At 38.6% G+C, this 23,091-nt stretch overlaps 1 protein-coding gene across 14 annotated transcripts in view; it reads left to right on the top strand.

Annotated features, from left to right (window-relative positions):
- The window catches only part of FLT1 (fms related receptor tyrosine kinase 1), a 135,057-nt gene that overhangs the window by 44,337 nt on the left and 67,629 nt on the right, over positions 1-23,091 (top strand). For all 14 annotated transcript variants that reach the window (XM_081004046.1, XM_081004054.1, XM_081004045.1 and 11 more), the window contains 7 exons: positions 784-908; positions 7,795-7,957; positions 8,049-8,185; positions 10,049-10,223; positions 10,428-10,545; positions 13,596-13,765; positions 14,097-14,253. In XM_081004046.1, coding sequence (XP_080860172.1) covers positions 784-908; positions 7,795-7,957; positions 8,049-8,185; positions 10,049-10,223; positions 10,428-10,545; positions 13,596-13,765; positions 14,097-14,253 — 1,045 coding nt within the window. The remainder of the gene's footprint in view (positions 1-783; positions 909-7,794; positions 7,958-8,048; positions 8,186-10,048; positions 10,224-10,427; positions 10,546-13,595; positions 13,766-14,096; positions 14,254-23,091) is intronic.

Here is a 23,091-nt window from a genome sequence, read left to right as displayed (position 1 = left end):
ACAATAGCTGCAGAGCAATTAGCAACCTAAGGCTGCAATCCTATACCCACTAACCTGGGAGTAAGCCCCACTGAAGTCAGCAAAACTTCTAAGTGGTTTACAGAAAACAATAGAAAATATTCATTAACAATACTGATAAAGTAAAACATTAGAAACAAATGGACATAGAAATAGAAATAAAATCAGTAGCTTTAAACCTCAAAGACATAATAAAATTGACTGACTGGGTATTGCATTGTGAGATACTTTATATGGCAGAAGATAGATGAATAGGATATCAAAGCACAGAACAAATTTTCAGAAAAAAATAGTTTTGCAAATATAGTTCCCAGAGTAGATAAACTCAATGAAGGAAATTAAGTAGAGATGCATATGGTGGATTTCAAAACTTTTGGCTGTAAGGGCTCTGGCTTCAATATATTGAAATGAGTCCTAGTTATGAACATTGTTGCTCAGATGTGGGGGCGGGGGAGGGAATGTGCAAAATAAATTATTGTGACCTTGTGTGGTGAAGAGTTTGCAACCATTAAACACTTCCCACTGAATATGTGGCTTGTTCAGGTCTATGCATAGCTCCAGCTACACAGTTTCACACACTGACCTAAATTCCTCAAGCCAGCCCATTTTTCTGGCTGGCAGATATGTCCCATACTGATTTAACAACATGAACCACAATTCAATGGGTGTAAGTGTCCATGACACTCTATTGGATAATGGTCTTGTTTGCATTTGTGTACTGAAGGCATTTGTTGTGACTTAATTTTTCTGTTATTCTTTTTGCAGACACACACAGTCCGTTTGTAAAGCTCAACAGAGATCTGCCAGATATGATACGCGTTTTTTATGGAGAAGAACTTATCATCCCATGCAGAGTTACAGTACCAGATATTCCTGTTACATTAAAAATGGTATTTGGATTTTGCTAAGTAAAACTGGATTGCTTCCTACATCTGTTATACAGTGTTTATGCTAACTTTCTCCAACCTGGTGCCCTCCACATATTTTGGACTACAACTTCCATTGATCCCCATGTGTTGAGTGTCAAAACATAAGGAGGGGACCAGACTGGGGAAGGCCAATTTATGCAGCTTAGTAATGTTTTTATTTATACAAGTATAGTGAATGTTTCTACCTCCATTGAAAGAACTAGTGTCAAATTGAAGCAAAATAATTGGCTGTGCAGAATGTAGACAGACTCAAGGAGGACAGCAGAAAGTTGTATTAAGGCATCAAAAAGAGGCGAGCAAGAACCAATTTCTATGGTGATATTTCATGGGGTGTTTTCGATTGCCACACCCCTCTAGAGGAGAAAATAAATGAACAACAGCCATTCAGTCAGAGGGGGAGTCCATTTGTTTCACAATAATCCAACTGCAACAGTTTACAGAATATAGTTCTAACAGAAGACCTGGGAAAAAATAGTCAAATGCAAATGCACTGGAATCAATTTGAACTCTTATTACACTAAACAAAAGCAAGTTATCTTGTCGTCTGGGCTTAACATTCATCTTCCTGTCAGCCTTCTGCTGAAGTAACTGCATGACACAGCTCCATCTGCTTCCACTTCATTCTATGACTGAACGCTCTCTAGCACCCATGACTTCTCCATCCTCCCACTGTCTGTACTTCAGTCCCTCACTTCTGATGGAGCCATCAGTCTGGATATATAACAAAGTTTTTAAAAGTGTATTTTATTTTTCCTCCAAACACATCCACTGTTGAATAAAATACAATCACACCTACTATCCACAACCACAAGTCTCAACATCTGAGAGCTATTTTTATATTTGCCGTGTTCTAGAGAGTTTCTGAAGACATGCCTAAGAAATTACATACTTCTCATAGTGTTCTTTGTAGTCTAGCAAGTTGTTTGTGGTCCAGCAAGTGAAACTGTGAATGCACAGAGCAGAGCATGGGAGTTTCTTAAGCTATTTGACAAAATATTTTTTTAAAAGCTTTGTGTTCTTGTTTTGAAATAACAGGATAAGCTTGCTGTTTTTATTCTGACCACTTTTGGATAAACTGCAGCTTTGTATTTACCTCATGACACATTAGCTAACAATTTTCATCCAAAAACTTTCTTTTTGTTGATTTTACATACCCACATTAAACCCTCCCTCCCGCCTCAAAATTTTTATTCTCAGTTTGTCACAAAAAAATTGCACTGCCCACCTTACCACACAGAAATATCTGTATGGGGGGTTTCCATAGCTGTATGGTAATTAAGAAAAATTAAGCACAGTAAGTTTGAATGCTTTTCAACTCAGTAAACCAAGCAAAAAGCCAATGAAATATATTGAGGTTTAGTTTACAGATAGGTGGTTCAGTTATTAAAATTGTGTTAAGTGTACTGAAGTGCTTACCCAGTGATTTCAGCTGGCCTGCATGCATCCTTTCAAAGCTGTAGCCCTTGAGATGTTTGGGGACTCAAGCCCCAACAAAAAGGGTGTGTTTATACAGATGGTACTGCTGTACTGGATCCAGATTCAGTGGGGGTGGGTCTTAGATCAGTGGTTTCCAATTAGCTAATTGCTGAGGACCCCGTTTTTCAAAAGCCAAGCCATGGATCCCCTACTTTTGAAAATTTTGATAACTCTATGGTAGTTACCTCCACAAAGCAATTTTTTGAACAAAATATGAGGTAGCCCCTAATAAGCAAAGGATTTTAGGTATACTAAAAAACAGATTAGGGTTGAGTGATATCTGGTTTTCAACATAAATCACAATGTTCAACATTGTGCTCTCCCTCATGTGAGGAGCAATATATTCCTCCGTATTGCCACGTCAAAATTGTTATCGCATTGCGATTTCAAAATGGACCATAAAATTTGTGATATTACCAAGCAAAATTGAAAAGAATATAGTTGGGGAAGGCAAGGGATGGGGCCGCGGACTTCCTGGGTGCATTCTGCAGACCCTCAGGGGTCCCTGGACCCCTAATTGGGAACCACTTTCTTAGATAATGAACTTTATTTATTTTTAAAGTTAATTCTCTAATATATAACAATAATTATGAAGCAAAATGTGCACACATACAATGATTGCTTCATGACAAATGACCCTATTCCCACCTTGCAGTATTTTTAGCCAATGTGTGAAATCACAGTTGTGATTGATGGAATGCTTTGGCAAAACTAGGCTGGCAAATGCACTGTGGAAGGCCAAAAAATGGTTTCATACTAAACCAGGAAGTCCCTTCTTAAGACAATTTCCATTCTGAAGTCATGGATTTCTCTGGTGCATATGTGGCTACTTTTTCTATCAATTTAGACAATGGAAAAAGGACTTCCTGGTTTATTTCGATGCCATTCTTTGCTTTGCTCTGGTAAGGAAGTGATTGTTTTCCAGAGAAAACAATTGAGAAATGCAGGATTTTAGTGTAACTATGATGTCCACACAAAGCAAAAAGTTGCAGCAAAGATGGCTCTAAACCTCAGCTACCAAGAGCATGAATTCCTCTTAGTTGTCTGAGCAACAATCCTTTGCTTAGCAGATAAGTCATTTCATGCAAAAAATGTTGGGTTGTATCCAACAAAGTACATACAAACTCCAAGTAAACCCACTGAAATTGTTGTATCTAAGTTAGCCTTGCCTATTAATTTCTGTCTGTCTACTAGTGAGCGTTGGCTACAACTCATAATATTTTTTTCTGAGAATGTAAACATTAAATTTTTTTTAATGCAAATAAAGTCCTTCATTAGTCCATCTGTGTTGCAAGTAAACACTGTGGTAGAGAGAGTATGGATTATTTAAACTGCAGTGCAATCCATTGTTGTGAGCCAGTTTGTGTTGGTTCTTTTTTAGAGAAATACAGCTGTAACGGCTGTTAAGTTGATTGTGGTAGCAACTTGGGATGTAGATTGTTGCTGCTGAGATAAACATTTAAGTAGGTATATTTGTGTGAAAGACTCAAAGCCTTTTTTCTCAGGAAAACAAAAGAAAAGGGAGACTGTCAAATGCTGATAACATTGCTATAGTTATGAAGTATAAATATCCACAACAAATGCTCTTATAATAAGAATGTGCTGTGTGCTATATAACAATGTAATTTGAATTTAACCAAGCACGGGCATCTCTCCTGAATCTTGGTTGCTGTAAATCTCTCCGCCCACCCCCCAATCTGAAATATCATTCCTATTCTTGCACTGGTGGTGGAAAGACCTGCAGTAACATAACTGGTTTGCAGCTCATGAAACCTGAGAACTTTGCACGATTTGGGACTGACATTGGAGGAGAAATATGGTTCTTGTGTCTTAACAGTTATGTGGCAGACAGAAATTGAATAGGCTAAACCTTTCCTAATATGGAAATGCAATTATGGTGATATTTCATCTGTTTACCTTCTATCTTTCAAGCATCTTATCACTTGTGTGTGACTTCTGCCCCCTCAAAATGCAGATTTGCATAAATTTGCATGTGGCACAAAGCACATACAAACTATATGCAAATTGGTATCCTCCTTTGCAGGTAGAAAGAAGGACCAAACCACATACATTGTACTGGATCCTTAAAATCCTGTTTGCATCCCAGTTCAATTTCCATCGGCCCCAGCCAGCCTTGCCAGTGGTCAGAGATTGTGGGTGTTTGGAGTATAACAAACTCCGGAGCACCACAGGTTCTCCAGCCCAGCTAGATAAATAAAGGGAAAGTGCTGTATCTCAGTGGCAGAGAGTCTGCCTTGTATAGAGAAGGATCTAGGCTCAGAAAGGCCTTGTGTGCAGAAGGGCCTAGATAGGGCTTGGAATCTCCCCTGCCTGAAACCCTGGAAAGCTGCTGCTAGTCAGGGTAGATAATGTTGAGCTTCATGGATCCAGTGTTCCTAAAGATGTACATATTAAATCAAAGGGAACGTTTCCTCCCAATGCATCTACCACCAGTGCTAAGTCAGCATTAACAATTGCGCTATAAAATGAATGCCTCCCAATCCTCCTGCAGACATTCATGACTTTGGTGGAAACTTTATCTTCGACAGAATATCCTGAAACAGTGGGCTGTGCATGCCTCTTATTGTCATTGTCTGTATATGCAATGATGAATCAGTTGAAGGATCAAAAGGGAAATGTTTATATCTGGCAACAGTAACCACAATAGGCTCTCTAGAATTCAAGACACTTTAGAAAGTCAGTCAGCAGGCTATAAAGTGGCAGAAAGTATTTGTATGTACAGGACACACTCCTCCCATCATTTAAATTGTGATTATGGCTTCTTAGCAGAGATGCTGTAAAGATAAGGAAGTATATTCCACTGTGTCACTTTAGTCTAAGCTGTGATTGTTGTTCATTCTATTAAAACTTTTTTTTTCTGTCTGGGGAAATAACATAAAATGAAGGGAGGTGACTTGCTTTGCAGCTCTGAGCTTTGTGATCCATGATCACTGAATTTATTAAAGAAGAAATAGTATACTTAGCAGTCTTCACTGTCACAATCAGTGCAGATTTCTAGGTTTTGATTCAGAAGTGTCTAAATCAAAAGCTCCAAGCTCAGTGACCAGTCCCAGCACCCCTATGTGTATATATTTTTACCCTAGCAATGGGTGCTAAGATCCTCCTCTTTTCATACCATGGAGCATAGTTGACCCACAATTGGTGCTGCCCAACCAGATTAAGTGCTGGATGCTGCACTATTATAATTATTATTAATTAAATTTGTATACTGCCCTTCATTATAGCCCAATTGCTCCTCCACTCCTGAGATAATTGGGTTCTTTTAGTGTGGTAGCACCTATATTCTGGAACTCCCTGGCTATTGACATGAACGTTCTTGTTTAGACAAGCCTACCCAGATGTGTAGAATGGGGGTTATATGTTTTACTTTGTTGTTAGTTTATTGTTGGTTTTATGTTTTGAATGACTTACAGTAAATAGTTGCTTTTATGGTTTTTCCTGATAATGTTATGGTTTTATTCTTTTTGTGAAGCACTTTGAGGGGTTTTTAATGGTCAAGTGGTATATAAATTTTATGAAATAAATAAAACAAATAAAATAAAACAAATAAAACAAAACAAATAATGTTTTACTGCCTTTTAAAACAGCAATAGTCAAAGGAGCCAGTGTAAAGACAGGTTCCATCACTTCAGTGCCTTCTAAACTGATGACCTGTAAAGTATCTGAATACTATCTGATGTTTAAATCTTTGTTATGCTTCAGTAGTGTATGGATTTTAGACTTTTAAAAAGGGGGTCACAGGTTCCCTTGTACTGTGTATAGCAGCAATCAATCTTTAGTTTCCATACATGAGGAGAGATTTCTTAAATTTATGGTGAAAGGGGAGGTAGGAGTGTAAAGAAGATATTTAGCCCCCTTGCCCCATGCACTCTGGATATAAGCATATTGAACTCACTTTCTGCTCCTGTTGCTGAAAATAATAACATAGTTTCCCCCCTCATTAACATTATGAGCATAACATTTCTTATGGTGCGAGCCCTGGAGATCCAGAAGTGACTCACCACCTGCCTTGGTGTGCAGCCTCTGCTGCTGCCTTGGTTCTACAGCACAAACTACACAAGAGGTGGCTTGCCCGGCACACAGCCTTTCCTGCTGCTGCCTTGCTTCCTCATGTGGGTGGCATGACTCAATACATAGCTGGTATGCACACAGCAGGTGCTCACTTGGGCAGAGAGGCAGCTAGAAGGCACTCAACCTCAATGCCCTCCCACTCTAGCACCTCACTTGTTTTGTGGAAAGCTGGCATACTCTTCCTGCACAATTGAGGGTGTCTTTTTGCTTCCTCACTTTGGTCTCCTGTGCTTAGGTACAGTCTTGAGCTCTGCCATGCCTAGGTAACTTAAGATCTTGCATGAGCATGCCCAGTGGTGCAGCAATAAAACTGCTAGCACATTTGCAAAGCCAAGCAGGGTCTGGTATTCCTGAGATTCCTGATTTGGATTCCCTCGGGGACCCTTCCAACTCTATGATTCTATGATGCTTTCATTTCTGGCTCAGTCAAAGCCATGAGATGATAACAGTCTACAGCAGGGATAGCCAATGTGTTGCCCTCTAGGTGTTACAGCCTACAGCTTTCATCAGCCCCAGCTGACCAACCATTAAGGATGATGGGAGTTGTAGTCCACAATATCTGGAGGGCACAATGTTGGATACAATGTTGGCTACTGACCTCTACATAGAGAAGCCCCTGTAATTTGGAACATTAGGGCATGCTAAGCCACGCGTCCTCATTTGTGACTTCTAAGTTGTGCTGTGATGTCACAGACATGCCTGACAAATATACATGCCACTATATATTATAATAGGCTGGATTTCCTTCTTTAAATGTTTTCATATCCAAACACACACACACACACACACACACACACACACTCCCTCTCTCTCTCTTTTTGTGTGTGTGTTTGCAAATTCCCATACTACGAGGTTTGTTTCTTGTCTGGAATGGCCTGCTGTCAACATTAGAAAATCCCCTAACTGCCAATTTAGAGGCAAAAATAGTGTTCTGGTATGTGATGATCATGCATCTGCAAATGAAGAACATTTTCCGACAGAACCATATTGGTCAACAGGAAGTCAGTGGCATAGCAATAAAGCCTGAGCAATCCCATTTGCTATTGCAAAATTATGAATAATGAAATTTTGGGGGAAAAACATGAAATAGTCACATTCTACACCATTTCTTTTATGTTATGAGACAAAAGTGCTATTGGAAGCCCTTTGAGTAAATATATTCATATAGGTGTTTAGTTATGTTCAGGAACTTTTAAAATTCCTTTTATAAATTAACCATTAGTTTCAGGGGGGAAGCACCTAACAATAAAAAGAAGTAATGAATTCATTTCATTTTTAGATGCCAGGAGTTAACATCATTCCTGATGGGAAGACAATAATCTGGGATAGTACAAAGGGCTTTATAATACCAAATGCAACATACAAATTCATAGGCCTTCTCAGCTGTGAAACAAGTATTAATGGCCATGAATACAGCACAAAATACCTGACATTCAGGATGAGTAAGTATCTTTTGGTTTCCTTAGTCAGTAATTTCAGTTATTTAATTAATTAATCATCGGATTCACTTTTCTTTCTTGATGTATTGTGTAGACAATGAAATCCATAGTGTCCGGTTAAATGCCTCAAGACCAGTCAAGTTATTAAAAGGAGACAAGCTTGTCCTCAACTGTACAATCACTACCGCCTGGAACACAAGAGTGCAGATCACATGGAGTTATCCTGGTGAGGTGGGTACTCTTGCTCTTTTCTAAAAATATAATTCCAGAAAAAGAGGAACTTCCCATATTTTACATTCCCTTGGGGTGATCAGGGCTTTTTTCAGCTGGAACTCACTGGAACTATGTTCCAGCACCTCTTGGATGGGTGCCATTGCCATTCTAAGAGAATGAAGGAAATGTTCATGAGGAGTTCTGGCATCTCTTTTTCTAGAAAGTTTCCTGCTCGAATGACCAAGCAAGCTTTACACAATGCATTTGTGTTGATTTCATAACAACCGATGAATGAATGAATTAAACTTATTAGATTTCATGATGTTGGTACTTATTACCAACTAAGAGTATTCTTTTTAAAGAAAACATTTTTGCCATCTTTCTTGAAGTAACAGACAGTTTTTCAACTCAACCTTAGAGAAAATACTACAATTCATATGTCCAAGATCTCACTTTTTATGTGAACAATTATTTTTAAACAGCAGTTGTGAGCTTAAACACCTCACCATTTCAGGAGCATGCACACAAACAGCTGCCACTTAAAAGTATTTGTCAGGAATCCAGAGTAAACCTTGCTAAGCTTTGCCATTGGTGAAAAACACATGGGAACTGCTCACCCATCCGATTTCTGTGCAAGAATATTAAAGTCATGATAGTTATTTTAGTAGCCACTGAATCTACAGATATTGTTGGAGCACAACTCCTATCTCCCCTAACCATTGGTCATGTTGGCTAGGGCTGATCGGAATTGTGAGTCCAGCAACATCTGGAGGACACCACATTGGCTACCCCTATGCTAGAAGAAGGTAGCAGTTCATAGTTAACTTCCAACAGGACCTTCCCTACCACAGTATTTATTTAGCATAAGAAAAGAGTGTCAAATTGTCACTTAATTAGATGGAAGTTGTTACTAGCCTCTAATGCCAAAAGCACCTGATGCCCACAGTACGAGAATGTGATCCTCTGTGTGTGGTGCCAATTCATATGTTTCAAGAATATCACAATCTCATTTTATGTTCCTCTATCCATCCTCTCTTTTTAGATTGAGAGAGAATATCCAAGCCTTACTTATTGAGCTTCATGGCTGCACAAAGATCTGAATAGCCACAGTCAAACCCAATATACTGGCTGCTGACTCCCAATAACTCTCACCCTGATTGCTACCCTTTGGTATATCCTTTACCACCATGCTCTGATTATGAGTCCATCATCTTCTTTGTGCTGTTTGTGAGCATTGCAGTTTCCTGTGATTCCCGGAGAGAAGCAGCTATTAAAATTTACAAATATTGGAATTGGTTGCTAGTGTATCAGATGAGGTTAATACTAGTGTAATTAATAGCTAGACATCAGTAACAAATACTATATAGTATCTTTCTCTTTTATAGATATGTGGGCCCCTTTCAGAAATTAATTTTCTATATGAAGTACCATATTTTTCTGTCTATAAGATGCCCCTATGTATAGGACACTCTCTATTACTCAGATTTAAGAAAATGGGGGGAGATGTATCTGTGTATAAGATGCCCCCTAATTTTTTACATTATTTTTAAGCTAAAAAACCTAGTCTTATACACAGAAAAATACGGTAGTTGTGTGGTCTTCTGAACTGCAGGGAAGTAGACTCTGTTTGAAATTGTGAAACACACAACACAATGGGGCTCTGTAAAGTGTTAAATTTGCATTACTTGATTAAACCACAAAGAGCAGCTTATTTTATTTTATATTCATTTATCATTATATTTATATCCCACCTTCCCTCCAAGCAGCACAAGGTGGCATAGATGACTCTCTCCTTCACCATGTTACCCTCACAACAACCCTGTGAGGTAGAAGTTGTGTGTTAATACCTTTTTTCCATGTAAACATTTTTCTCCTGTCTAGGCAAGCAAAAGAGGGACCATAACTAAAAGCATTATACCAAGGAACGATGAACCCAATCTATTCTACAGTATTATTGTTGTTGATAAAGTCCGTGATATTGATAAAGGAGAGTATACCTGCAATGTGACAAGTGGCCTGTCTGTGAGATCAGTTAAAACAACTGTTCATATTTATGGTAAGAAACATTATGTTTGTGCAGAATGTATGATATTCATATTCCAGGGCAATGAATGGAATACTTAGTGATGGATGACTTTTGTGTAAAAGACCAGGGTTGCTGTCCCAGTTTGTGTTATATCTGTGTGATCAAGTGGCTTCAGTTATACTTGTCCAGACCACTATCTTAAACACATAATTTTATTTGATTTATTTTTTTAAGATAAACCATTCATCAGTTTGAAATATAGAAGAAAAAATGTACTGGACGTTATATCTGGCAAGAAGTCCTATCGACTTTCTATGAAAGTGAAAGCGTTTCCTGCACCAGAGGTTGTATGGTAGGATTACACTTTTTTTCTGCATACAGAAAGAAGCTACTTATTTGGAAATATAACATGCTTGCTTAGGATTATACATTGCACCTCCAAATAAAAAGATGAATAAACATGCCCTGAAATGAACTTGGAATAAATTATTTGTTACTGTTAATGTGCATATTTTCAAAGCTTACAAAATAGCCATGTTTATTTCACTTAGGGTTGCCATATTTCCCGGACACAGCCGGCCATCGGAAATAGTGTCTGGATAGAAATCGCTGAATGTCAACAACTTTGGCCCCCAAAAAAGCTCAACATATTTAAGCTTTTTGAAATACGGCAACCTCAGTGTATATTTGTCTTGGGGCAAAGGCAGGGAGTTACTGCAGTTACTGTATTAAGTGTGCTTATTCAAAAGTAAATCCTGCGGCATTCAGTATAATATGCAGGCACCTCCCCACTTAGGTGGGGGTTATGTTCTCAGGTACCGCACATAAGTGTGAAATTGCATATAGTGGAGAACACAATCTCAAAAGCCTGCAAACACCTTCTAAACATTTGGAAACCATTAAAAAACCCTTTAAAAAGCCAGCAGCATTTACCAGACAGGCATGAATGGTGGCAGTGGGGGCTCTCGGTCTTTCTCATTGCTGGAGGATGATGTGGAAACTACAAACTCCAACCATCCACAGACCTCAAAGTTTGGTGTAAAGGCTCATGGGATTGTAGTTGCAAAGGTTCCTTGGCTTGCTGGCTGTTTTCCCACTCTTTTTGCGCCTTTTTTGCAGTTTCCCCACTCTTTGGGGGTCATTTTTGCCCCTTTTGCAATTTAAATCAATTTATTTCATTATTTCCTGGTGCTGCATGTTTACGCGGTTGCGCATGCGTCAAACACGTGCAATGTTTAAGCTTCAAGCTTGGATTCAAATGAATCTCTGGCAGACCCTGTGTTGGATTCACCCATCTTAACCTGAAAAGCAACCTTGGAGGCCTTCACCTGCCATTAGCATTTTAATTGCAAGGCCATTTGTCTTCATAATAAAAGTTGTCACAATCCCACCACAGGAACCCACTCCCCACAATGGCTGGTATTTCACTGTGGAGGAGGCAAGGGACAGGCAGTTGGCAACACATTTAATGTCACATTTAGTTTGGCCTTAAGAGATGACATTATTTTTGGTGACCCATTCTTTCTAAACTTGTTTTATACAACTCCTGTACACTATCTTAAGAAGTCTTTCAAGGAGTGCTTTGGTCTAATTTTAATAGAAAACAATGTTATCAGTTTTGATCTCATTTTCGTCTTTGTTTTGTTTAAATAATTGTAAATGTCAGCGGCTGTGGTTGAATTCATTACTGTTAAATGCTGTGTTAGAAGCTGAATAGGACAATTCCTTACATGCATGTAGAGTGCTAGTTCACAATACTTATTTTTGGAGGGGTTTTTTTAGCATAGCTGCACATATATTTTAACACTTGCATTTCATCTACACTGTGTGTTTTGTTGTGTTCTCTGAAATATGCGAAGCGTATAGATGGACTTCTTTCACAGTTTGAGAGCAATTAGTGGCCTCAGCTCCTCACTAGGGAAAAATGTGATAAAATAATGTATATTTATTTGCATGCTATGGGTTATCTCTAGGATGAATCAGTCTATGTCTGGGCCATGTCAGTTTTATAGGAGTCCATTTACAAGTTCATTCAATTTCTGCATTATTCTATTTAAAAAATGACACAAAGATTCATATTTTTTTTTAGAATGTATTTTCTTCCAGTTTTAAACATATTTCTTTAAAAACAATGCATTTCTAAATGCATTTTAGCCCAAAATACCCATTTTACATGCATTTTGCTTTATTTTTGAGACAAGAACTACAATACAAAATTTGGAGAAGTGCAAAATCTGAAAGAAAACTACATTCCAATCTGCACATTAGTCTGGAGGTGTGGATCAGTTCATTTTATGTTAGAATTCACAAAGAACAAATTCATCAAGCATACCTAGTCATACCCTCTTCATGTGTTATGAGTCACACTACAAGGAAACACAATGAACCCACTCAAACTGCAAGAATTTAAGAATAGTCTTGATAAATAAGATTACAGACAGATCACTAAGATATTGCAAATGAGTAGTTGACAACACATTTTCTTTTTGTCTTACAAGATTTCCCCCAGAAAGAGTAAATCTGGATTAAATGGGTAGAAAAATGCAGACTGGCACATTCATGCCAATGATGTTCTGTGGACTCTGCAAAAACCTTGCATAAATGCAGAGCACCACTTCCACAATAAGCACCCATCTAGAAGCATCTAATTTCCAATTTGCTAGCCAAGTGCTTCTGTGAAGCCTACAGCAGGACACGTAGATAATAGCCTTTCTCAGATCTTTGTTTCCTCTGCACCCAGTGGTAGTAACATGTGAAACCATTCTGAGGATTGAATTTCTTTGAAGGGATGTTTACAGCCTTTCTGGAGCCATATCTTGATATCCTGTTGTACCAGAGAATTAAACCAACAGGTGTATTTTTTTTGGGGGGGGGAGGTTTTTTTATTAGAAAAAAACACCTTTGAGATCAATGCAGATATTTCAAATGTTCTGAAAGCACTGTTACTAAAGCGGGGTTGGTTGGTTGGTTATGTATTCAGCTTTGGTGTTCATTGCAAACCTTAGCTTTGGAGCCCTGAAAAGAAGAAGATACCAACAGTATTCCTGTTAGCTAACCCATGTTTCTCATTCTCTTCAAACACCTCCCTTGATTGTTTCCCTGCCACTGCTCTTAATTGATTAGCCGTCCTTTAGAGACTGGAGAAATACAGCACGCAACAACTTTGCATTACACATATATTTTTCCAAATGTTACTAAGGAGGTGTGTGGGAAGAATGTTAATTATCAACAGCCACCCTTTCCTTGTAAGATGTAATTAACCCCCCCATGTTACTGTTTTAAAACATTTATAAGCTTTGGGACCCAATTTGCTTCTTGAGCACAGATTATATTTGACTGATGCTTCCTTTGGAATATACATAAATAGTTGCAGAATTATGAATTCTGGTTGTCTTTTGATAGGTTGAAGGATGGGTTACCTGCTGCTGAAATGTGTGCCCGGTATATAATTAAAGGTTATTCACTAATCATAAAACATGTTGCTGAAGAAGATGCAGGAAAGTACACTATATTGCTGAGTACTCAGCAATGGAACTTGCATAAAAACTTGACAGTCACTCTGAGAATAAATGGTAAGTTGACAACACAGTTTATATTAATGACTTATTTTTTATTATTTTATTATTTATTAAATTTGCATACTACCCTATACCTGTAGATCTCAGGGTGGTTCACAACATAAAATAACAATATAAAAAAAGAGAAAATACATAATAAAAACAAAAACAAAGGCAACCCAATAACTCAATAATAAGGATTGTAGTCTTAATTGGAATAACTTCAGCCTGGCAACAGCATTAGTTCCTAAGAGCTGAGGGTCTTTCTTGTTTACCTTTAAAGATAATAAGGTACATGTTGTTTCAGCAATTTGATTTTGTGTGTGTTGCTGGTTTTATTTTACAGTGAAACCTCAGATCTATGAAGAAGTGTCTTCAATTCCTGGTTCTAATCTTCATCAAGTGGGAAGTAAGCAAATCCTAACTTGCATAGTTTATGGTAATCCTCAACCTACAATAAAGTGGACCTGGCAACCTTGTCAACAGACAAATTCCTCAGCAAGGTAGATCATTTTAGTTTCTTGTTTGCAATACCCTGCCATTAGCCTTCTATGTTGTTGTCTGAAGTCTCCTTCAATATTTATAACTCATGTTATGCAATTTGTGGTTATAAAGCTACAAATCATACTTTGAATTAATGACATTGGCATTTATGGTTTGCATATGTAGGATTTTCCCTGACAGAAGAGAAGGGAAGTCCCTGGTATAGCCCAACTGCACTGGGTAGCTTGGAGGCTTGCTGGAGGAAGCTGGCTTCAACAACCTAGTACTCTGATGGTTTGATGATAGATAGGTTAGATTTATCCCTTAAGCAGCCCTGTGTAAAGCTGTTTTTGGGATGGAGGGTGGCAATGTCTCATACTTTACAGAGGACAGTCCTGTTTGAAGGTGTCCTCTATTCGAAGGGCTGTCCAGTCAAAGTCTGGTTTAAAGTACTTGAAGTTGCCTATCAGCAGTTAGAACCTGGTCAGCAGACTGAGCAAGCACATGGGTTCCAGCCTATTCGACTGTGATTGGAAGCATTGTATTTTTATTTAAATACATTGCATACATTGTATGCAAATTCCTTCTTCTTGATGATGTACAAGTGGACACACTCCTGGGATGTGAAGGAACCAACACATTTCCACTCTATACTCTGAGCTCTCTGGAGAGGCAGAGGACTAAATATGGCTTACTACCTCCATTTAGAGCAAGGGTGGCTAACCTGTGGCCAACCAGATGTTGTTGAACTACAGCTCTAATCATCCCAGACCATTTACCATACTGGCTGGGGCAGATCAGTGTTGAGCAAGGCAAGGAAGGAGCCAAACCCATATGATCCTTTGAATTGAGAAGGGGACTACCCCTTCACAGTTTCAGGAACCATGTGGGAGGATCTCTTTCATCCCTGAGATTGCTTCAGAGGCTAAAAGGGAAAGAAACATGCACTCTGATACTCCTTCTGGTCCTGACATCATAACAACAACAACAACAACAACAACAACAACAACAACAACAACAACATTTAAACCCCACTCATCTGGCTGGGTTTCTCTATGATACTATCATAGAGGGGTGAACTCTTCACAGCTTGAACCCAGGAAAGGAACAGGTCTTGGCAAGAATCTTCCCAGGCCACTTATTATTGCTGTAGAGGCTTCAGGATCAATAGGTGGGAACGCTTGCATACACCTTTAGGATTTCACAACTTTCATAGGGATTGGACAGCTGTCACTTCAGTGTCTATTCAAATTGGGTGCTTTGCAACCCAGACAGGGTGGGGGGTGGGGGTGGCTGTCCATTGAGGCTGAAAGCCCTGGTGTGGGATGAAGATCAAAAGGATGAAACATTTCCTCCTTTTTGCCTGTCCTTATTATCCCGCCCGTGATAATTTCTTGTAGTTTATTTTTTTTTCGTCAGAAGGCCATGTTCTCAAAGGCACTTTGAGAGTAGTTTCATGTTTTCACAACAGATGAACTTTCCTCACATGCTTGTCCTGAGATAATAAAGGTGTGGTCTTCACTTCTGCAGAAGTATTTAAAAGAGCTTTCTGTTTCCCAAAGTCACTCTCTTGCCCTGAATGGCATCATCCAGAGCCCAGCTAGACTTGGATTCTCAGGAAAACTAATAAAATCAGCCTACGTGAGATTACCAGTGATCTGAACACTGATCTATTTATCTCGCATAAGATCTAGAAAAAAATGCTTTGCATCAACTCCATTTCCAAATGTTCTTCTTAGGAAGCATGTCCTACAAAAAGCAAATAGATTAGCAGGGGGATTCATGCTAGAACAACTTTTTTCTATCTATTATAACAATTGCTTCCTAATGAAAAAGTTAGTAGATATGCAAATGGTTCATTAAGTTGATTTGCAGTTACAATATTATCACCAGATTGATTGGTGATATCTTCAAGCAAGCATCAATCTATGTGGATAATCCTGTGCAGATGTTATATCAGTCATGTGGAACCGCTTGTCATCCACAACATCCTTTTTCTGTAACAGAGTTATTTATTTAATTTATGAATTGCTTCCCGTGAGGCATCCTGAAGCAGTTTACAATACAATAAAATCGTATAGAGAACAATTGCAGAAATAAAAACAGTGAAAACATTTGCTTTTATAAAAACAATTTGAAAAACTACACACACAAACAAACCAAATTTAAAGCAGGAACAAAACAGATATGAAATCAGTTCAAATCTTATATAGATAGCAACTGGGTTCAAAATCAGTAAAGAACTTTCAGTCCCTCCATCTACTTTCCCACAGAGGGCAAAACTAAATGTTCACTAAATGCATAGCATGCAGTCACACATTTGCCTTTTTTTCTTTACTTGACTACTTGAAGAGGGAGGCTAACTGTTATCAGGAAGGAAGCACATGGGGTGGACAGGCTTATCTCTTCCCTCCACAGCGCAATCAAAATAATAACCCTTCTTCTGTGTAGCTAGGAGCCTTAGGGGAAAATTCCCATTAGTTCAAGTAGGACCTTTCCCCCCTCTCCCACTTTTAATTACATGAGAAAAATGTAATTTGTAGCTGCATGCTATATATTTTGTGATCATCTAGTTTGGTCCAGAGACTACTTTGGTTACCCTTTCAGCATAATCAGTGAGAAAGATGTCCTGCATATGCACAAACAAAATGAACAACAGCTCTGTCCAGTAAATGTACTTGTGGAACTCCATTTATTTCATTTGGATTTGATTTAACAAAGTATTAGAAATGTAGATACAGCTGAAGTTTTAGCAGCATTACTACTTTGCTATGACTAATTGGTCAAATGAACACCTTCAATATGAACATAGTCTGCCAGTCTAATTACAAATCTTTACTACTTATTTTAAAGTGGCATTAAAGAAAAGACTGAATGGCAGAATCATTAGTATGTGCTTGGGTAGTTGTTGAGAGGCAATGTAGTTTAGAATACTAATGAAGCATGCAAAATTACAAGAACAAGTGTTAATTGTGTGTGTTTAGAAATGATTGACCTGCCCAAATTTAATTGTGGGTGTCTGCAAACATGGAAGATCATTAGTGTGTGTGTGTTTTTGCTTTCACCATGCCAACCCTGTAGGGTGATGGTTCCAAATCTTGATTTAGTTAAAGGTAAGAGCATATGTAAATCTGGTGCACTAATAATGTAGATGTTTATATGAAATAATGGTAATAGTCTGGTCCTATTGGTGCCTGAAAATCCAGCACACTCACTGGACACAGCTTTGGCATCCTTTCCCTAGTCACAAGCTGTATGAGGAAGGTTGAGGGATTGGGTATGTTTAGCCTATATAAGAGGAGACCGAGCAGAGATATATAAACATCTTCAAATATATAAAGGGCTTTCACATGGAAGATGGAACAAGCTTGTTTTCTCCTGCTGTGGACCCAAACCAAAGGAGGAATAATAATAATAATAATAATAATAATAATAATAATTTTATTATCTTTATGCTGCTTATCTGACTGGGTTGCCCCAGCCACTCTGGTTGGCTTCCAGAAAAATATAAAAACACAATAAAGCATCAAATATTAAAAACTTCCCTATACAGGGCTGCCTTCAGATGTCTTCTAAAAGTCAAATAGTTGTTTATCTGTTTGATGTCTGATGGACGGGCGTTCCTCAGGGAAGGTTCCACTGGAACGCCAGAAAGGAGATTCCAACTAAATGTCAAGAAAAACTTTGACAGTGAGGGTTCTTTGACAGTGGAACAGATTCCCTCAGAAGGTGGTGTGCTCTCATTCATTTGAGGTTTTTAAGTAGAGGTTGGATAGCCATCTATCATAGATGCTTTAGATGAGATTTCTGCACTGCAGGGTGTTGAACTATGTGATCCTCAGGGTTCCTTCCAACTACAATTCTATGATTTTATTATATGTAGTCAGTGGCCCTACCAACATGAATAACAGGGATATTCTACATGGTGCCCTCTGGCTGCTACATTCCAACTCTCATCCATCCCAGCCTGCATGGTCAATAGTAAAGAATAATGAAAAGTGTTGTCTGGGATGATGGATACCATATCAGTGACTTTCAGTGGCTTTTGCTTTATGCAATTTGCCCACAAGGCTACTAGGACATTAGTGTATTGGCTCCCACTCTTGGACACAGTACTCAAACTCTTGGCTCAAAAAAAAAACTGGAAAGCTTTCTTTAAGAAGTTAGCGCAGGGTCTCAGCATCAGTTCACAATACAAGATACACAGTTCAAAAATCCATAGGCAGTTATAAGATCATCTGTGTGGTTACCATCATAAGACAGAAGACTTGAGTTTGCAGGTTAGTGATTCTGGGGGTGGGGAAGAGGATACTGGGTCTGTTCATGCAGATGACTGCACATCTTTGGTAATGGACTCTAGCCTCTGATTCTCCACCTCAGCCGGCTCTGCTGATCTTTCAACCGCCTCTTCAGCTACTTTGTGGAGCTCACTCTCTGGAGGCAGTTCTCTGACTCCAACAGCTTCTCTTTCCTCATGATACATCTTTCAACAGCAGGGTAGAACCCTCCTTCCCATCACTGCCTGAACTCTGCCCACTTCCAATTCCACGGTCCTCATCTTCCCCTGAAGGATCCTGCTATTCCTGCCCCATCTGCCATGGACCCCAAGACAATAAGTTATTTTGAAATAAATGGGATTTACTTCCAAGTGAATGCACTGTAGATCAAGGTGAGAGGGTCTTTATGCCACTTTTGTAGTCTAAAGGAGTCTTTTAGTTGGGTATTCATGTAATTCAGATTTAAACTTCTTTAGTGTGCAGTGAATGAACCATCATGTAAGGTAGAACCAAGTCCTACAGTTGACATATAGCTTAAAAAGAAACGTGTGTTTTATAGAGATGGGACAAAGTATAGGGTATGCAAAAAATAAAAAAGTTTGCGGGGGGGGGGGAGGAGATTTCTGCCCTCTCCATTCAGACAAATAGGAAAATATAAAACAATTCAGCTAATATATTCTTTGCATTTATTCAGACTAAACAAACGGTAAGATAAAGCAAGTAATTATATGCCCTGGCCTTTTATTCTGAATCAGATTTTGGTAGCTTCTAATGAACAGCAACTTTCATTCTATGAAACAGGAAGCAAGGAGACCGTGGCCCTTTCCAAACATTGCAATTTGCCTCTTGTTAATAATAACCCTGGAGAACTGGAACTAGCATTGACCTCTCTGTACATAGTGATGATAATTTGCATTGCTTGTTCTTGTCACAGTTAATACAGCGGCCAATTATTTCCAACTAATATGCTTGAAACTTTTGTCAAAGGCTTCTTTATGTGTCTCCATTGAACCAAGGTCTTTATTAACCAAGTTCTATCACTATGTGCTTTAAACCATCATCCTTTCCCAAGTCTAATAAATGATAATGAAGCATAAAACATAAAGGCATAGAAGGATAAATTCTGTTGCTGTTGTTTTTTCTAGAGTCACTGATGGGTTGATTCAATCTGGATGGGGAAAATGTAGCAAAGATAGCTAAATGCTGTGGAGAAATTGTTTGAATGGTCTGCTTAGATTCTCTGCAAAAGCACAGGTTAGGGATAGGAATGGAAATAGAATCCAGTGAACTCTGGTTCTGATCTGCACCACTTAGAGCAATGCCCAGATCAGATCCAGTGTCCACTTTGAAATCTGCAGTCCTGCTTCTGAGTCTTTTTTCAGTTTTTAAAGGGTAATTCCTGTGACCTAAAGGAGTGGATTACTGTGTGGGGTCCTTGTTCTGCTGCCATGCACAATGTAAATGCTGTAATTCTCCATGACATGGATAGGACTTGATGTCATGCTGCCACTCTCTGGGAGATTGTACATTAAAATACTTCATTATCTCCATAGCTCCAGGAGTTGTGTGCAATAGATGGTTCTCTGGGTGGCTCAAATTACCTTTTAAAACTGGAAACAGTGTCAGAGGGAGCCCACAAATCACCTTGCAAGCAGTTTTGTAGCTTGATTAGGACCCAAACTTTCATTATTATTTTTATTGGCGAAATCTCTCTGAAGAATATGGGAGCTTTCTGTAGAAGAGCAGAACTTGGGGCAGCATCAAATGGTCACTGGTGTTTTCACAGCAGATGTGTTAATTGTAAGGAAAAATCAGTTTCCCTCCCTGGACCTTGAAATTATTTGTGTGCTTAATATTAAAAACAATACTCACTCTTCGTTTTTCCTGGAATGGGACACATATTTAAAGCCGTTTCAAGGCAGAGTAATTTCTCCCTTCTTTGGACTTTTCAAAAATTAAAAAAACATGGAAATGGCATGGATGAATGGCATGTCAAAGTTTTGCCTTGGGTTCTAAGTGAGTTATTTTGGCTGTTATTTTGGCTGAACCCTATGAATGGAGAATATACTAGCCTCTCCTAGCGCATAATTGAATAGCACTTGTACATTTCCCCAAGGGATGCAGCTTTTCACCTGATAAGGAAAACTAGCACTTCAACTGTAAAATGTCTGCTTGCTTCTTTTAACCTCTTGTTTTCAATTTTATGTTTCAATATCATTCTTTTTTGTGTTTGTATTTCAACTTCCTAGTTTCTTACAGGTTAAAGAAAATGTTAAGAAGGTTGGGCATCAGAAAAATGATTTATGGATCATGTAGTAAGAGGAAATAGAGCCATTGTCCTCTTAGAATACAAGATAGTGGAATTGTTCAATGAAATTGATTGGTAGAAGGTTCAAAACACACAAAGGAGATAGTCAGTGTAATGTAAGATTAGTGTATGGAAATTATTGTATGGGATTCATTGCCACAAGATGCTATTACTCATATAGCCGTTATCTTAAGTGGCTTAGTTCCATGGGTGATAATATACTAGTTCATAACAACCACTATAGTTAAATGTAACTATTGTATACAGAAGGAATACATATCTTAACTACCAGACTAGAGACAAAGCAAAAGGGGGACGGAATTCTCTCAAAGCAAGTCTTACCCAATGAGTCCATCCTTATGGATTTGCATGGGGAAGCTCAGCATCAAACCCATTTTTGTATAGTAAGCATTTCATATAAAGAGTGTTGCTTGCTGTGGAGAGAGTAGACTGAGGGTCTGTACTGCATGCAAATACTGGTTAAATTTTGGCAGCTAAAGTAACCCAATACAGCATTTTACTACAGAAAAAGGGTAACCACCATTTGCAGAGACATTACATCATTTACTTTATGGGATGCTGGGGCCAATGGTGTGGGCTGTTCCTCATCACGTGACAGCAGGCAGTTTGCTTCTGGGACCACCACCAGAATCTCCCCCATTTCAACTTCTCTCCTTTTGATATATGTTTGCCTTAGGGATGAATAGATCAGTCTATTTCTGGTTCATATCAGTTTTGTCTGTGTTCATTCATATATATTGCATCCAATTTCTGTAACTTCTAGGGTTTGGGGTTGTTTGTTTTTAGCCACATGAAAATGCATGTTATTTTAAACTTTTTTTAAAAAAATACACATTTTTGTATGCATGTTATCATAAAATACACATTTTTATACACATTTTTGGTATATATCTTGAAGTGCATCACAGTTTGGTTAGAGTGTCAGAGGGCACAGGACTAGGAAGACTCATGCTCAAATCCCCATTCAGCCACTGAATGACTTTGAGCCTGTGAGCATCTTCCAGCCTAAACTACCTCACAGGGTTGTTGTGAGCATAAAAAGGGGAGCGTAAAAAGGGGGATGGGGAACCATGCAAGGCATTGTGAGCTCATTTGCAGAAGGGTGCAATAAAATGCAATCATAGGTGAGTGTGATTGAAGAAAGGACTAGAATTCTTCATTCCTCCTCCACCAATTAAACTTTAGCATTTAGCTGGTTGTATATAATGATCATCCATACACAAAAGTGTATAAACGACCTAGCAGTTTCTGGGAAACTGCAGGAGACTGTATTTAGCTGCATGGTAGAGTCCATTGAAGCATCAGACATCAGGGTGCTGAGTAACCAGTAGGACATGTAATCTCATTGCATTTAGAAACATTAGCTCATTGATTCAGGAAGCAAAGGAGCATAACAGCTACAATGAGCCCTGAGAGGTTGTAGTGTCTTGCGTAGGGTTAAACTTTACTGGAACACTGCCAAGATGACTTGGTTTGACTGCCAGTGCCGCAATGTATTAAAGCTGGTGCAGGTGGCTACTATGTGTGAATAACTGTATATGCAGTTCTGCTCACATAAACTGTGTAATTTCAGAGGAAGTACTCTGAAAAATTGCACTGATACTTTGGTGAAAAGTGGTTTTCCAAAGCAATCTGCTCTCAGAAATACTCACTGTAGAGTTCTGGCAAAATAGGTCCTCTGACATGGCACATGTGAACTGACAACTTGGGCCGTTCCAAGGTCACTCACTGGCAGGAGTGCCAACTATGTCCTTGTAATTTTGTAGAATGATTCAAATTGAATTGAAATTAAAAGTTATGAAAAATTTAAAGCAATAGGTCTGCAAGTGGGGCAGACTAAAATACTGTGGAAAGGAACTCTTCTAGCTTTCTTTCCATGTTTGATATATAGCTGTGCTTTTTTTCTAAACGTATCAAGTGCCCTTCATTATGGGGAACATCTTATATTTATTTTCATATTTTAGGTTGTCTAACCTCCCACAGTCTGATATTAAGGTAATTAATTAAATCTGTATATCGCCCTATACCCGTATATCTTAGGGCAGTTCACAACATAAAATCATGATATAAAAGCCACAAAATACATAATAAAAATAAAAACAAAAATGTATTAAAAGGCATTGGATTTCAATTAGCTTAGGGCCTGAAAGAAGAGGAACATTTTTGCCTGGTGCCTAAAGGTGTATAATGAAGGCCCAGCCGAACCTCCACAAATGGGGAGCCACTGCAGGAAAGGTCCATTCTTGTGTTGC

The sequence above is a fragment of the Podarcis pityusensis genome (assembly GCF_964106645.2).
Source record: "Podarcis pityusensis genome assembly, chromosome: 4".
NCBI classification, from domain to species: domain Eukaryota; kingdom Metazoa; phylum Chordata; class Lepidosauria; order Squamata; family Lacertidae; genus Podarcis; species Podarcis pityusensis.
Note: the sequence above shows the minus strand (reverse complement) of the source record. Positions and strands in the feature narration are given on the sequence as shown.